Source organism: Microcebus murinus, chromosome 3 (assembly GCF_040939455.1).
Source record: "Microcebus murinus isolate Inina chromosome 3, M.murinus_Inina_mat1.0, whole genome shotgun sequence".
NCBI lineage: Eukaryota > Metazoa > Chordata > Mammalia > Primates > Cheirogaleidae > Microcebus > Microcebus murinus.
This window is the reverse complement of record NC_134106.1, coordinates 52,310,620-52,328,300: the sequence shown is the minus strand read 5'-3', so window position 1 is coordinate 52,328,300 and position 17,681 is coordinate 52,310,620. Positions and strand designations below refer to the sequence as shown.

General features: G+C 35.6%; 1 protein-coding gene across 3 annotated transcripts in view; it reads left to right on the top strand.

Annotated features, from left to right (window-relative positions):
• Positions 1-17,681, top strand: part of WDPCP (WD repeat containing planar cell polarity effector) — a 327,586-nt gene that overhangs the window by 61,265 nt on the left and 248,640 nt on the right. For all 3 annotated transcript variants that reach the window (XM_012764900.3, XM_012764898.3, XM_012764905.3), the window contains exon 2: positions 16,201-16,285. In XM_012764900.3, the coding sequence (XP_012620354.2) occupies positions 16,225-16,285 (61 nt within the window). In that variant the 5' untranslated portion in view covers positions 16,201-16,224. The remainder of the gene's footprint in view (positions 1-16,200; positions 16,286-17,681) is intronic.

Genomic DNA, 17,681 nt, shown 5'->3' with positions numbered 1-17,681 from the left:
TTGCCTCCATATTTATAAACAACATGCATGTACTGATTTCTTCATTTTAAAAATTGTAGTTTTTAACCTATTACCTTCTTACATTGGAAGAGGAGAACTTAACCCTGTAGAACCAGAAAGAGGTTATACATTTCCTCACCCATCATAAGGGTTATGGCTGAAACTCCTTTAATAAAAGACAGGTTAAGAAGAGAAAAGCATAACAAATTTATTTGATCAAAGTTTTATGTGATGAAGGAGTCTTCAGAAATGACCCAAAGATCCTGGGAAAACTGTCTATTTTTATGCTTAGGTTTGATGTAGAATGGACAGCCATGTAGAAATGTGATTGGACAAAAGGGTATGATTTAATAGAGAACAGACTGTCAGCGGGAAACCCAGCAAGGCCTGTCTGTGTAGCATTCCTTCCCCTTGGTTATATGAGGTAGGACCACTCTGAAATGATAGTCTTCAGGGATAAAGGAGAGGGGAAACTTTCCAGGTTTTATGGCTTGCTTTGAGGGAGATGAGTTCTGTGTCTATGACCTGCCTTAAGGAAGACAAGTTCTGGTTTCTATGACTCACTTTGAGGGAAACAGAGGGGCGAGAAAGAGGAGGACAGTAGAAGGTCAGAGAGACCTTGTTTCTAAGCCCTTCCGATCTTCTTTAAAGTATTCAGCATACCAAAGTATCATACTTTGGGGTATTAGGATCTGAACCCCAACAACCCCTACCTCAGCACTCATCCCCTCATCTACATGCTTCCTTTCTCCCCTCCAACATAGTTACACCACAAGTTTGGGGTAATCAATATTGCATGTTTACATTTTTATATATAAATATTCAAAGCAAAGTTTATCTAATTATGTAGCATACTATGATTATGTTTTTCTTTTTGTACAACTTTTTGTTTTCTCTACAGTTAAAAATTGCCTTTACTTTTTTTATTTGCTTAATTTTTATAGACTGATTATTTCTTCATTCTCAACTTCTCCAAAAGTATTAGTCTTCTTTACGTTCAAAGGTCTCAGGCCTCTATTACTCTGTCAATTTTATTTTTTCTTGGAGATTTCTCTCCTGGAGTTCTTTGCTTTCCTTCTTAATTCTGGACTTACTGTCCACATGAGACATGGATATCCTTGAAGTATTTTCTTTCATCATTCTGGAAATTCTATGTTCTTATGGTTAGATCCCTTATTTCCTGGATCCTATATCATCTTTCTTGGTTTATTCCATCCTGTGGTGGGACACATCCTCCAGTAACTTCCTGAAAAACAATGCATGATAGTTAATTTTTGATACTTTGCTTCTCTGAATTTTTTTTTCCTAATCTCACACTGAAATGATAGTTTGGGTAGATATAGAATTTTAGGTAGGAAATAATTTTCCTTAAGTTGAAAGCACAACTCCCTTGTCTTCTAACTTCCAATGTTGCTGTTGAGAAATCTGATTCCTTGATCCTCTTTATGTGACCTGTTTTTTTTTTTTCTCCTTGAAACTTTTAGGATATTTGTTTATCTCCAGTGTTTTCATAGATATAATCTTGTATAATTTATTGTATTGATCCTTAGTGACTCTTTTCAATCTGGCAAGTCATGTACTTCAGTTCTGGGAAATTTTCTTGTATTATTTCTATGATAATTTCTTCCCTTGCACTATGTCTGTTATCTTTCTTAGTCAAATGTTTAAGGATCAGTCTGACTGACCTTCCAAATTCCTTTTCTCTGTGTGTGTTTGTGTGTGTCTTTTTTCTTTTGGGGAGACTTCCTCAGAAGTATCTTCCAAATTTTATTTTCAAGTTTTTGTTTTAGCTGTCATATATTTCCAAAGTTCCTTTTCTCCCACTTTTCAGTATATCTCTCTCCCACTGTCAATAATGTTTTGTTTCTTAAGATGTTTGTTCTGATATAGCCTCTCAAAAGAGTCCATTTTCAGTCTTCTGTGGTTAGGAGAGATCGCAGGACAGCTGTGTTATCAGGGAACACTTAGAAGTTTAAGTATTATTTAGACTTTCAAACAGTTCTCTTGTTTTCAGTTTTAAGCACAGCTATTCTTTCCAAAGTACTTGGTGCTTCCAAAAGTACTTGGTGTTTCCAGTTTCGGAGCTTTTCTAGGGTTCTCATGCATGTGCTTTTTGGCTTTCAGCCATTCACTTCCCATTGGCACTTAGCTTTCTGCTTTCTCAAATCTATTGTCAATTACCTCTTGCCCATCTACTTTTTGCCCTTCTAAATTTTGATGACATCTGTTTTGTTGTTATCTTGCCTCTAATTTCTTTGCCTTGTGGGCTTGTTTTTTTTATTGCTTTATTATCATGTTAGTAAGAGTTTGGAAGGGAGTGAAAGTAACTACTTGTTGTGCTCAATCCCCCGTCTTTATTGGGATGGTCCTCTATACAGGACTTTGTGTATGTTGTCAAGTCACTTGGAGCTGGTTTTGCTATCAAAGAGAATCAAGCGTTGACATATATCATGTTTTCTTGACTCTAATTTACCATTTATTATAAGGTATTATTGATTCAGTAGCAAGTTTTTTTATATTTTTATTTTTTTAGTAGCAAGTTCTGATGAAAAAAAGCAACACTATATTAAATGTACACGTGGTTTATAAAATACATGCAATTTCAGAAACCATCAAGTGTGAATAACAGTGACTTTAGAATTGGGTAATACAGGAAATTCATGTGGATCATATGCTTAGTGTTCATTTTCTTTTAAGAAGTTTTGGGTTCTGAAAATGTGTATATGATTTCTGTTCTCATTGTGATTAAAATTGTGTTAGATGCTAGAAATAAAAGCTTTTTGTACTTTCTTCCTGGACATGGTTCTCTTTTATTTGTCATACTCTGATGTAATTATATGCATTGTTTTTCTCTTCTGCACTGCCCCCACTAAGTTATGACCTCCTCAAGGACAAGTTCTTAGGGGTATTTCTCTTCTTGTCCTGAATCCCTGCCACAGTGCCTGGATCAATGGTTATCACTACATAGATGTATTATAAATGTAGGTTGAACCAAACTAAACATAATCAGAACCAAACTAAACATAATCAGAAGGTGAAATTGATCCCTTCTCAGGGAACGTTGGTGGTTATTTACAGACCTTCATTTCAATAAGGCTGTTCATTTCTAAATTATCTACTTTGGGTCTTCATTCAACCACTGAAACAACATCAGTTTCACTGATATCCAGTGAAACTCTAAAATAATTAGAAAATTTTTTTCTTTGAGTATTATTAAAATCAGACTCATTATGTTATGGATATTACATATTCTTGAAAGGGAAACTGACATTTATTGGACAATTACTATTTGCCACAAATTTTCAAATATGTTTTTCCATTTACTCCTCGATAACATAGAATGCAATTTTAAAAGCATAGGGGCCGGGCATAGGTGGCTCACGCCTGTAATCCTAGCACTCTGGAAGGCCCAGGCCGGCAGATTGCTTGAGCTCAGGAGTTCGAGACCATCCTGAGCAAGAGCGAGACCTATCTCTACTATAAATAGAAAGAAATTAGCCAAACAACCAAAAATAGACAAATTAGCCGGGTGCGGTGGCATGTGCCTGTAGTCCCAGCTACTTGGAAGGCTGAGGCAGGAGGATCGCTTGAGCCCAGGAGTCTGAGGTTGCTGTGAGCTAGGTTGACGCCTCGGCATTCTACCCCGGGCAACAGAGTGAGACTCTGTCTCAAAAAAACAAAACAAAGCAAAAAAAATGCATAGGAAACATTTTTTATTAATCCATGCTTTGGGCTTTAGGGCAAAATATGATCATAATCTAGAATCTTCCTTGTTTTATCCTACTGATTTTTAAGTATCAGGTAATAATTTCCTACTACATTAGCAAATTATTAACATTTTAAGCCATGATGATGTATGTCTGTGTTAAATATATTAAGGTGAAATTGATCCCTTCTCAGGGAACGTTGGTGGAACGTTGGTGGTTATTTACAGACCTTCATTTCAATAAGGCTGTTCATTTGTAAATTATCTACTTTGGGTCTTCATTCAACCACTGAAACAACATACTACAAGCTTTTTTTTTTTTTTTTTTTTTTTTTGAGACACAGTCTTGCTCTGTTGCACGGGCTACAGTAGTACTGTGTCATCAGCCTAGCTCACAGCAACCTCAAACTCCTGGGCTCGAGTGATCCTTCTGCCTCAGCCTCCCGAATAGCTGGGATTACAGGCATGCGCCCCCATGCCTGGCTAATTTTTTCCATATATTTTTAGTTGTCTGACTAATTTCTTTCTATTTTTAGCAGAGACGGGTCTCGCTCTTGCTCAGGCTGGTCTTGAACTCCTGACCTCAAGCGATCCTCCTGCCTCGGCCTCCCAGAGTGCTAGGATTACAGGCGTGAGCCACAACGCCCAGCCATACAAGTTTTATATAAGTAAGAACACTGTGACAAACCATTAGTAAAAGGTGAAAACAACCAATCAGGGAGGAAAGAGTATGAAAGAAGATCCAATCACAATATTGAAGGATTTTCTGCAGAATTCTTATAAACCATGGGCATTTAAGGCTTGTTTATATTTCATTAAGAATATGTCATAGACTGTCTTTAGACTGAAGGGCTAAGAACTTAATATGAGTCATTATCAAATAAAGGTAGTCAAAATAGAAATAAAGCTTCTATGATATAACAGAATAACTTACAAGAAAGACATTAATTTATTTGCCAATCAGCCATAAAACAGCAATAATTCATAATTTAGCTCATTTTTATATCATCTATGAAGTTGCTAAGCAAATAGTGGGAAAATTCTTTAGTGCCTAAGAAATACCAATTTTAATCAGATATTTTATTTAATTTATTTTATTTTATTTTTTTATTTTTGAGACAGAGTCTCACTCTGTCATCCGGGCTAGAGTGCCAGCCATGGTGTCAGCCTGGCTCACAGCAACCTCAAACTCGTGGGCTCAAGTGATCCTCCTGCCTCAGCCTCCTGAGTAGCTGGGACTATAGGCATGTGCCACCATACCTGGCTAATTTTTTTTTCTATATATTTTTAGTTGTCCAATTAATTTCTTTCTATTTTTAGTAGAGATGGGGTCTTGCTCTTGCTTAGGCTGGTTTGGAACTCCTGACCTTGAGCATTCTTCCCATCTCTGCCTCCCAGAGTGCTAGGATTACAGGCATGAGCCACCACGCCCAGCCTACTCAGATATTTTAGATATTTCAATTTACTTACAAACTATTAATATACTAATTAAAATAGTCCTAGTCATTCAATTAACTTTCTCCGAGCACTTTCTTTTTTCTTTTCTTGGCCTACCACCCCCTTTCTCTCTCCAAGCACTTTTTAAGCAAAATAAAGTAAAAGTTGGCCAGAAAATAATTTCCATTGATATCTTTTGCCACAGATTATTATACAAGTCTAAACTGACACTTATCTCAGGTGTCAAAAGGCTCCCCATTTAGCACAGTGTTTAGGCAGAGTAAGATAGAGGACAGGGAGCACTGCACAGATAATCTGTGGAAAGAAATTCTAGTACCAATTGTTCCCTTAACAAGCTGATTAAATTTGTGCAAATTACTTTATCTCCCTACACCTCTGTTTCCATTTTTGTAAATTAAGGTGTTTAGGGTCTGTCAGAGTTGATTTGGTGGGAGAGAAAACACATGGACTCTCTGGAGAAACTGCTATTTCCTACCCAGAAAAGTGCTTTTATGCATACACACACAAAATACATACCATACACACAATTTAATGCATAATTTCAGAGTGCTCCTCTGAGGGCTAAATGAATATAAAATACATTTAATAGGTGTTTAAAATGTTATCCACCCTTCACTTCCCTACGTTAAGAGGGTTCTTTATCTTCTAAGTTTTGTTCGAAGTCAGAGAAAAACAGTTTTTCAAGTCTCTTTTGGAAAAGATTTAAAGTATACAACTATCAAGTTGCATGAGATATTTTACTTTTTATAAGAAGCCATTTCTTTCAACAGTTACTAGAGTTTGTTTTTTAGAGGAGGGGGTGGCAATCTGTCATCAAAGTGTTGACAAGTGAAATCTGACAAGGTTGAGGTGGTATAGCTGCAGGCCACTTCAGAATTTTTCAGTCTTTCCTATTTGTAGAAAAAGGATTTCTTTCTCTCTTTTTTTCATTCTTGCTCCCTTCACAACAGTCTTTGATTTATATGCTATTTAAAACAGTAACTCTAAATTGACAAATTATTTTGGTATTTAAGCATTGGTTTATATAAGCGCATTTCAGTGTTCTCTTGTCTTTAACTCAGAGATTTAGGAATTGTTCTTGAAATTCAATTTATTTTCTCTTCAAAGTTGCATTTTTTCCTATCTATTCAAGCACAGCATAAAATTATATAGAGAGAGTTATAATCTAGAACCAGTTATCACATTGTTAGCATTTTTATTTTTCTTGTCTTATTGTTGTGATTCAGGTACATCCTAGAAAGATTGAAGTAGGTATTTTTGAAGATCATAAAAGTAGGTACCTGTGTTGGGGGTGCTGGTGAGAAATTATTATTGTCATTATTTGCTTATCCAGCATATCCCCCAAGTGCCTGATGGTGAGCTATTGTAATTATTTTATGAGGTCATGGAAAAAATGCACTTGAACTAGATTACAAGTCTCTTTGGAGTAATGGAAAATTGTGTGCAGCAAAATATTTAAAATGAGCATCAGCAAACAAGATGTTTGTATTAACAGGAACCTAGAAAATGGCTATGCAAAGGTCAGCACTGATCTTTAAATATTAGTGAAATTTAATTTGATGCATGTAATGAGTAGAAAGGAGAAGATGAAGCAGGCTATAATGAAGAAGCCATTGATAAATTGTCTAAATGTCAAAACTGCTTACAATACGGAAAATGTTAAATTGACAAGATTTATTTAACTAAGTGAATTAAACAGTTTGAACAATGCCCTAGAGAAATATTTTCCAAATTTAAGTATAACGAGATTTATAAAGATTTTTGCCACAGTTTCAGGTAAGTGAAGGATTCCTACTTTTCTTTCTAGGCATAGAATTTCTTCTAACCTCTTTTAATAAGAATGATTTACAGGTTCTCTTGAAACATAGAAATCTGTCACCTTTTGCTTTATCCAGAAATAGCATCATCTGACCAATTAGTAGCAGCTGTGAAGAACCACCCTCTGGTCATGGGGCCTAAATCTCTTTGGTACTTTTCACAACACTAGCTGAATTGAGTTCAAAGAGCTTTCTGTTATGTTATGCCTAGTTTTTCAAAAAAAATGTGAATTCTACATTATCTTATTTTCTTCATATATTAATATAAGGTTGATGAAAAAAAATTTTAATGACAAAAGCTGTCCAATGTATATAACAAAAGATTAATATCATAAATACACCAAGGGATAAAGTACTTACCATAAAGATGAACAAAAGATAGGAACAAGTAATTTATAAAGGAAGCTATATTGTTTAAAAAAAACATTAAAAGATGTTTGATCTTGTTAATGAATAAAAAAAATGAAACTTAAAATTACAAGAATCTATTTTTTATGTACCATATGGCAATAATTTAAAACTTATATATAATGGTCCAGGGTATTGAGGATGTAAGAAAAAGGGCAGTCATATTATGCATGGAAATGTAAATTTAACAGTCATTTTGGAGGCTCATTTAATGGCACTTATCAAAACATAAAGTGTGCTTGTATATTTTCATGGTTATATTAATTGGAAGGTAAAAATTATTAATAGAAACAAATTGTTGTTTATTAAGAGAATGGTTAAGTCTATTATGGTCACTATTCAATGGAACATTTTGAGGCTATTAAAAAACAGCAAGGTAGATCTGTATATGCTAACAGAGAACAACCATGCTGTGATGTTCAGTGAAAAAAAAAAGCAAGTTGTATGTACAGTAAAATCTTTTCATCTCTACAAAAATACAAAACAAGTCAGCATGGGTGTGGACATAGCACAAGTATATTGAGAAAGTCTGGAAGGCCACGTGTCACCCTGTGCAGTGGTTCACAGAGGAACCACATTCATTTTTATATCAAATACTTCCGTTTGCATTTTTTCAAAACAATAAGTAGGCATTACTATTGTAATTTTAAAACCCAAGAAAAAACAAAAGACCACACAGAGGGTCTAATGAATTTAAAAGTTTCTATCATTGTTTTTTGTATACTTTTAGATTCTAAAGCTTGTTTAAAAATAAGGACATGATAGTATTTTTAACAAAATGCCTTGTGCTTTTGCTTCTGTCATTTAATTGCTTAGTGTTGTGTGTTAAAATTTCATAATTAAAAGTATTACCTCTTGGCATTTATTGAATACTTGCCATGATGCTCATTATCAAATAAATATATCCTGAATATGTATACTCAATATTTAGGTTGAAAAAGTATTCTAGATTTCCAAACTGATCTAGAACTTTATATGCTATGATATAACACTTTTAAGAAAGATCTAGATACATTTAAAATAAAAATAACATTAGAAGGTAAATGTCAATAAGGGAGCTAGAATGTTTATTTGATAACTGCTATTTGAATTAAAGGATAAAATTTTTAGTATTAAAGACAATTAGTTATGCAATACCCACTAATAATTCCCAGCACTTTTCATCTTCAAAGCATTATACAATATTAATCCTTACAACACCCTAACAAATGTAGGTCAATATCATTATCCCTGTTTTTGCAGGTGGGGAAATTGAGGCAGAGAAGTTAAATGATTTGGGGTAAGTTTGTCATGGAAGGATTAGAATGAAGGCATGTTTGGCTTAGAGCCCAGCATTGAGAACAGTAGAACCACACCTTCTTGAACAGACTTAATCTCTTTGTCCTTGATAAAACATTACTTCTCATTAAACCATACTGAGGTCATCTCTACATTAAAATTCAAACCAACAAGTTTGATTCCTATATAACTACTTAAAACACACACACACACACACACACACGCACACGCACACATTTTTTTCTTCCAAGGCTTTCTTGATACTATATTATCTTTGTCTTTTTTATTGTCTCTTTGTTGGAGAATTATAAAAACAATCTATCCTTGACTTTATTTATTTTCTGGGATCTTATTCAGTGGCTTTAACCTTCTTCTCCTTTAGAAAACCCCAAAGTACTTTTTATATAGTCCTGGCCCCTTTTCTATCAGCTAGACATATCCACCCAAAAGATTCCCTTGTACCTTAAATTCCCACTGTGTCAGCCGTGTGCGGTGGCTCACACCTGTAATCCTAGCACTCTGGGAGGCTGAGGCGGGCGGATAGCTCAAGGTCAGGAGTTTGAAACCAGCCTGAACAAGAATGAGACCCCGTCTCTAGTAAAAATAGAAAGAAATTAATTGGCTAACAAAATATATAGAAAAAATTAGCCGGGCATGGTGGCATGTGCCTGTAGTCCCAGCTACTCTGGAGGCTGAGGCAGAAGGATTGCTTGAGCCCAAGAGTTTGAGGTTGCTCTGAGCTAGGCTGATGTCACGGCACTCACTCTAGCCTGGGCAACAGAGTGAGACTGTCTCAAAAAAAAAAAAAAAAATTGCACTGTGTCTAAAATTCAACTTAATAACATTAGCAAAACACGCTCTTCTTCCAGACTAACCTGTTTCTATCTATTTATGTTTCAATCCAAGTCCTGTCCTTGAAACTAGGATAAACTAGGTGGGAACAAGTCTGGGTAAGGGGTTCCTGGGCACCAGCTATGGCCAAGAATGGTGTTTATGGGTCCTTTGACAGGTTGAAGAAGCTTAATCACACTCTAAGAAGAAGAGCCAGAGTTACAAACTGAGGGGCAAGTCAGAAAGCATAACAGGAGATCTAGTAGCCAGGTCAATGGCTAGGAGATTTCAGGTACATGGGTTGAGTAGTTGAGTCAGTCATTGCAAACAGATGGGATGCACTGGTACCCATTTACTGGGCATGTAATGATGGAGGCATGCCTGCTCAGTGGAGCCATGCTACATCCCCTAGCAGTCAAAACTGCTGACTTTAGAAACCAGGGAACTGCATAGTTAATTACTCCAGCAGAAGACAAGAATTTTGCAGATTTATTTAATGGTAATTAATCTCTACTTCTAAAACATAGTTTTTAGATTTCAAAAGAAGATTATCAACAGTATATTAGTGAAACTATATTTTGCAACATTTGAGAAAATTATATTCTCTCAAAATTTAGTCTATATGGTAACAATTATTCCTTTTTATTTATTTATTTATTTTTTTTGAGACAGAGTCTCACTCTGTTGCCCGGGCTAGAATGCCTTGGCATCAGCCTAGCTCACAGCAACCTCAAACTCCTGGGCTCAAGCAATCCTTCTCCTTCAGCCTCCCGAGTAGCTAGGACTACAGGCATGTGCCACCATGCCCAACTAATTTTTTTTCTATGTACTTTTAGTTGGCCAATTAATTTCTTTCCATTTTTAGTAGAGATGGGGTCTCGCTCTTGCTCAGGCTGGTCTCGAACTCCTGGAGCTCAAGTGATCTGCCCTCCTGGGCCTCCCAGAGTGCTAGGATTACAGGCGTGAGCCACTGCATCCAGCCGGTAACAATTATTCTTAAGGCAAATAAATATTAATTTACTCCAGTGTAACCCAAGTTGAAGGGAAGGCTTTAAACATTGAAACTTTGTGAGAATATAAGTAGAAAGTAAAAGGGGGCTTTCTAGGATGCTCACATCATTTTGTCTTCAAAATTTGGACTATCATAGATTCTCCCCTATATAAGATAATAGTCATCCAAAATTTAGATCAAGCTCAATTTAAATTATGTTGTTTATTCTCTCGTTGAGATTGGAAGTTTGGATTCAGAATGGCCTTCTGAGACATCTGATACTGTTATCAACTACCTTATATAATTAAACAGAAAATTGTAAAAAGTTAAAAAAATTTAAAAAGAAATGAAAAATTATGGGTGAATGGTTTTTTCATTCTGCTATTCTTTTTATTTGGATAATTTTTTTTCCTATTCAATATTCAATGATAAGACAACTTGCTATATTTTTATTCACTCTTTCATTCATTTTCCCCCATACAGCTGTTTTTGTTCTCGTTTTATGTCATATGCATTGGATTTTATCGTCCAGAAAAATGCACAAGGACACTAAGTGGGGCAGCATTTCTCACTTACTTTGGCAGATGTCCCGTAACTACTTCGCTATCATTTTAATCCCTGCCCGCACCCTCTTCCCAAAATACAGAATCCAGCATTCTTCTGAAATTCTTTTCTTCCCTCCTTCAAAACAACTATTTATGCACTAATACAATATTTGAATAATGCAAGCTCAGTCTTGACTACTTTCTCCAGGCAGATTTTTCAAAACAGGAAATTACCAGCATTCTTTTTAACTGGTGGCACATTTGAGTAAGATTCAAGATGTTTAAAGGTCTTTAAAAAATCTGTGTCTTCTACAAAACCTGCACAATGTATAAAGTGGCAAAACATCTTGAGGACCAAAAAGGATATTGATTTGGTTCCCTCCTGCCCTGCCCATCTAGTTATTATTATAGAGTTTTACAAATTAATTTCATTTACTCCATTAATTCTCTTTAGTTTTATGTGGTCTTCCTGGCAGATATTTGAAGTTCAGGGGAAAAAAAAGGATGAATAACCCATATTTGACTATCTTTTGCCCCCTTGCTAATGCCTGACCCTTTTGCAAAGCCCCCTTCTTAATCAGTCTGCAGGAGTTATGATATGTGTTTATAAACAAGTCCAGTCATTTACTATGGACATCAGCCATTTCCTTCTCATCTGCCTCACCGACTACCGACTACTTGCTAGGCCTGCTCCATCAACTGACCATTGCTGTCATTTTCCAGGTCATATAGACCACTCCTTGGCCACCATGTCTATTTTTGCTGGGTTCAGATCCTGTTTTGTCTGGATACCACCACTCTCATGAGTACATTAATCCAATGGGCTATCAGTCCTGCTAATTTTCTACTTGGTATCACCTCCTGCAGCCACTTCTTACACCATCTGTTTCCTGTGGGGTCACAAAGAGGTCCTTTATAAAATAGGAGGAGAATGTCTTTCTCTCCCTTTTGTCCCATGCTTTTTAATGGGAAACTACAGCAGTGTTGTTTGTACATCAGAGCATTTTGAGAAATATCTTGTACATTTTTCTTAGTCCTCCCACCTCCATTGGAACTAGATATAATCCTTGGGTGCTGAGCTGGAAGACAACTCCAGGTTATAGACTATACTTTTCTATTCTCAGAATTTCCCCTGTGTCCAAATGGAGGATTAACAGCTTTACTCTTGGCATTTGAAGCTTTCTACAGAATTCATTTTGCTTATTCTCTCAAAACACCGAAATTTCTGATTAGTGTGGGACTTTCAAACTTAGTAAAGATATGGGGAGGTGGACCTGTCGGTTTTTCAAATTACAGACGTTTTTCTGCCTCTTAGAAATAACCAATGTGGATTATAAAGAAAACTGTATTCCACTCTTCATTTCTGTTACCAGGAGAAAGTTTTGAAAAATTATTATTGAATTGACTTAAACTGAAAGATAGAATTTCATGTATTTTCCTCTTTTGAATGTAAGTAAATGTACAGCCTTTTAGTTTCATCTATGAAAGTTTATATTTAATTTACATGACAAAATATTTATGTAGCTACAAACAGCTAAACTTCAGCCTTGTCTCTGTGCAAATTGTCACAAATTAAAATTATTCGTGTCTGAATAAACACTAAAAGTATGGAATGTTATTTTTTTATTTTCCAGTATAGTCTAGAAGTTGGTGAATTTTGATGTTCAATATCAGAGGAAGTATACATTTGTTTCATCACGTTTTCTTCATTCCCAATGAAATATTAACCCATTTGTATGTCCTAATGCAAATACCTTTTCTTGTGTAGAAACTTTTCCACATATGGATATGTTCCACATATGTTTTTCCTTCATAGACCACCTATTGTACTTATTCATTAATTTCACACTGTGAAATTACCATGTAAGGTCAGAGATCATGTTTATTAATTCTTTTGTTTTTTCTGTATAAATTTGCATAGTGATAAACATACAAATAATAACAGAAGCAGCAACAACAATGGTAAAAATATGAGTAAATATACCCAAAACACATTCCTAATGTAGGTACTTTATTGTATCTATTTTATAGCTGGGGGAATCTCAAAGAAGGTAGGTAATTTGTCCAAGTTAGCTAGTAAGCTGAGAAGTCAGAATAAGAAAACAGGCAAAATCAGATTCTAGAATCTACACATTAAGTTAAATAGATACAAAATAAATATTTAATTGATTAACTAATTGTTTTAAACATTCTAGACCTCACCTATCTAAATGATAAGGCTGAATATACTTATCCTAATACAGTTAAGTATTTTAGTTTAAAAAAAGTATAAGGTGACAGTTCTGAAATAAACCTCATAAGACTGAGTAATTTGCAAGTAATTGCAAAGAATTTGGAAATATTTGAGTAGTGTTGGGCTCACTAGAGTCACTTCCAAGGTGACAACTTTGAAAGATAATACTCAGTTGAATTGAAAAATTAGTAACTAGCTTAATATCCCCTTTACTGCTTGCTGACAATTAACTACACCCTCTTTCCTAGTAATGCAGTTCACTAGCTCTTCTAATCCATACCGGTCTACAGTAGCAGCCAGCAGCCAGCATCTGGTTATAGCAGGTCAGATCCGGGGTTCAAGGGGTCCTTTGTTTCATCTCTTACTATCTAAGGTATTTTAATGCAAGGAAGAAAGTAGATTCAGAGCAATCCAAAATTTATGATTGGTGTGGCTTATTTCCTTCTTACCCTTTGCAACTTCATCTTTCTATCATTAACCACCATGCGCCTTGATCTACCACCATCCTTGGGGCATACCATCCTTTTACTCAAACAACTGTGTAGGCTTGCTCCCACATCTCTATAATCCTCTACAGTAGAGTACTGTTGTTGTGAGCAGACTCTGGAGCTAGTGTGCATAGATTCAAAACCTGCCTCTACTACTTGCTGGCTGTGTGACCTCTTTGCACCTGAATTTCCTCTTTATAGGAGTAATAATGGTACAACTTTAAAGAGTAGCTATGAGGATTAAGTTAGTAAAGGCTAGGTGTGGTGGCTCATGCCTATAATCTCAGCACTTTGGAAGGCCAAGGTGAGAGGATCACTTGAGCCCTAAAGTTCAAGACTAGCCTGGGCAACACAGCAAGACCCCAGTCTCTACAAAATATTAAAAAAATTAGCCTGGCACGGTGGCACTACTCAGGAGGCTGAGCCAGGAGGATCGCCTTGAGCCTAAGTGTTGAAGGTTGCAGTGAAGTGTGATCACGCCACTGCGCCACTCCATTCTAGGTGACAAAGAAAGACCTGTCTCCCTGCCCCCCCCAGGAATTGAATTAATACATATAAAATGTTTAGAACAAGTGTTTAGCATTATCTGTTTTATTCTTCTTCTCCTCCTTCTCCTCCCCCCTCCCTTCCCCCTTCCCCCTCCCTCCCTCCCTCCCTCCCTCCCTCCCTCCCTCCCTCCCTCCCTCCCTCCCTCCCTCCCTCCCTCCCTCCCTCCCTTCCTTCCTTCCTTCCTTCCTTCCTTCCTTCCTTCCTTCCTTCCTTCCTTCCTTCCTTCCCTCCCTCCCTCCTCCTTCTTCCTTCTTTTTCCTTCTTCTTGTTTTGCTTGGTCACCACTGGCTAGGGTGCAGTGGCATGAGTGGCATGATCAAAGCTCATTGTAACCTCAAACTCCTGGGCTCAAGCAATCCTCCTGTCTCAGCCTCAGCCTCCCAAGCAGCTGGGATTATATATGTGTACTATGATGCTTGGCTAATTTTTCTATTTTTATTAGAGATGGGGTCTCGCTGTTGCTCAGGCTGGTTTTGAACTCCTGCACTCAAGCAATCCTCCTGCCTCAGCCTCCTGGAGTGTTAGGATTGTAGGCATGAGCCACTACTGCCCGGCTGATTTTCTTCATCTTTATCATCATCATCACCCAACTGGTGAAATCCTATGCTTAATTTGAGGACCCATTAACATTTCACTACTTCTCTGTAGCTTTCTCACAGCCTAGCTGTTCAGGCAGGATTGCCCTGAACTGTGCTGATAACATTTTTCACTCTGCCATTTGATGCTTAGAACATTGTATCTTGTTAGTTGAACATGCGTCTGTTTCTTGATGTTTGTATGTGCATTGAGGTCAAGGGCCAAGGAAGTTTGTACTATGTCTGAAATTATTTTGGATTGTCACCCGTATGGCTAGCATGGGAAATAGTTTTAGTCATTCCTGAGGTTAAAGAAGCTGAGAGCTTTTTCTTCCATCAAAAGATGTCTTAAAATACTTTTCAAACTTCTTTTGTTATTCAGAAGTTTATTGGAAAGAACATTTCTTTTATGATTTTCATAAAGTGTCTACAGTTTAAGTTACTATATGTATTTCTAATATATAGTATAACATACTTATAATATAGTACTATATGTATTTCCAAGCAAACATTTGAAAGTTATAAAAATTCCTTTCAAATATTTCTAAAATATTGACCTTTTTCTGATGCAGACTGACCTTCTCTCAATCAATCTAGATTGATGAGGTTTTATAATACGTGATAAAAAATATTAATAGTGTCCATCACTAGCTCCTGCTATTAAAATTGGAGGAAATATAGGATGTATATTTTTACTATCTTGTTTTTTTTTAAAAATGCAGGTAGAATAGAATATCTTGATCCATCATAACATGCATATAAACAAACTAATCTGAATGCTAATGTGGTCTCATACAGTTTACTTTTAAGTAATTGTATTTCTTATAATAGTAACTGTATACCATTTACCTTGCAAATTCCACTTTAGTCTGTTTGTATGTGTGAGATTATACATATTTACTTTATATATTAAAAATGTACCACAAAATGTGTTTGTACTTAATAACTATATAACAGACATTTCCTTTCCTTAAAAATAAAACTTAAAAAAAAATGCTTAAATACTAAATAATTCTAAATATACTCAGAGCCTTAACCAAACATATGCTATTGAAAACCCAAATACTAAATATATTCTTCTTACCACATTTCTCAATGTGATGACATACTAAATCCAGGAAAAGAAGTGTATTTTTCCTTTTTGTAGAGTTTATTTCTGGATGGTTAACCAAGGATACATTGAAGTGTGTTTATTCTAATGGACTATATCTCAAATATCAGTAATGGCAAATGATTCTTTTTGCTATTTCTAAGGGATCTTGGTTTTACTGGCAATAGAAGATAATTAATTGGCACCTCTTTTTAATTATTTTTTAAACAGGTCATAGATTCCTTCTGCCATCAGATGTCTTTCTGCTTGACTGAACTGCACCTGTGGTCTTTGAAGAATACCTTACACATCGGGGGTAAATGAGCTCTGGATTAATTTCAATATTTTTCAAATATGTTACACCATTATAAATAAGTACTAGCAAAGGTTAGAGCCTAGATTTTCTAGCTGGAGTTGCATTCTTTTCTTTATTTTTAATAAAAAATTGGTTAATGGAAAAAATTCCTTTTAATTACTCTTATTCACTTATTTTTTTCAGCTTAGTTAGATTTTTAGTTTTGGAAAATAATTTTAATGATTTAATATTTGTTTCCTCTTAATATACACACATGTTCAATTTTTTCTGGGATTTTCCATAATAACAGATTTACATTCATATATATTTACAGACTAGCTAATGGTAAAGGCATTTCTATTACATATTAAAATAACATTTCAAACATATAGCAATTATTTTCATGTTCTTTGTATTTCACATTTCTTGAGAAGGAGTAATACAAATATGTTTTAACAATGTTTATTACTATCATAGGATAAAGTGTATTTCATTAGGAAACATTAAAAAAAAATCTTTTCTCCTTTAATTATCCACAGCAACTTAGCAGGATACTATTATTTTTATACCTTTAGCATCATTACTAAGGAAATAGTTTACCTTACAAAGTACTATTTCTTTATATCAAATATATAATTACAGATGAATGTCATATTTTCATTGTTTATCTACTGTTAAAAAATGCATAAGGATAAAACTTCCAGTTAAGCAAAGTAGATTAATACACATTTGCTTCCTCCCAAAACTCTTCTAAAATGAGAGTAAATGAATTAAAATAAAGAAGGCATAAACCCACAAGGACTAAGAGAAAAGGAGATGGGACAACTGCAATTGGAGAATTTTGGGAAGATGGAAGGGATGGAAGAATTAACAGAACTGAAAAATCTGAGTATCAGTTGCCTACAAAGGAAAATTCCAATGACAGCCAATTTGTATCTCAAACCTCTGGAACAGTACAGAAATTTGAAGAGCCAGACATTGCAGAAGATGAGGATGTAGCATGAGAGTGACAACAAAGGGACTTGAAAGCCTGCATAAGAAGTTGTGCAATACCTCTCATGCTATGGAAATATTTAATAAGGAAGCTCTAAACTTGGGGAAACCAGGACCAGTGGAAGAAAGCCTGCTGAACTGAAAACAGGGATGAAATGGAAACCTACATACTGATGGGTGAGGTCATTTTAATCACACTTGGTTCTGAGAATGTCATACCCATTTGTACACTTTCCAAGAAAGAAGGAGCTTGAGAGATTCCTCTCTGGAGCAGTTTCATGGCTCCAATAGAAGACCTATTTATATTGACATTTGAGGTGGTCCGCCTATGGAATACCCTGGTCCCTGTCTGATCAATGAAGCCCAGCAGTTGTCAAGCCCTATTTTTGTACTCAGAGTTTCCAATCAGCTTTCTAGTGCCTCA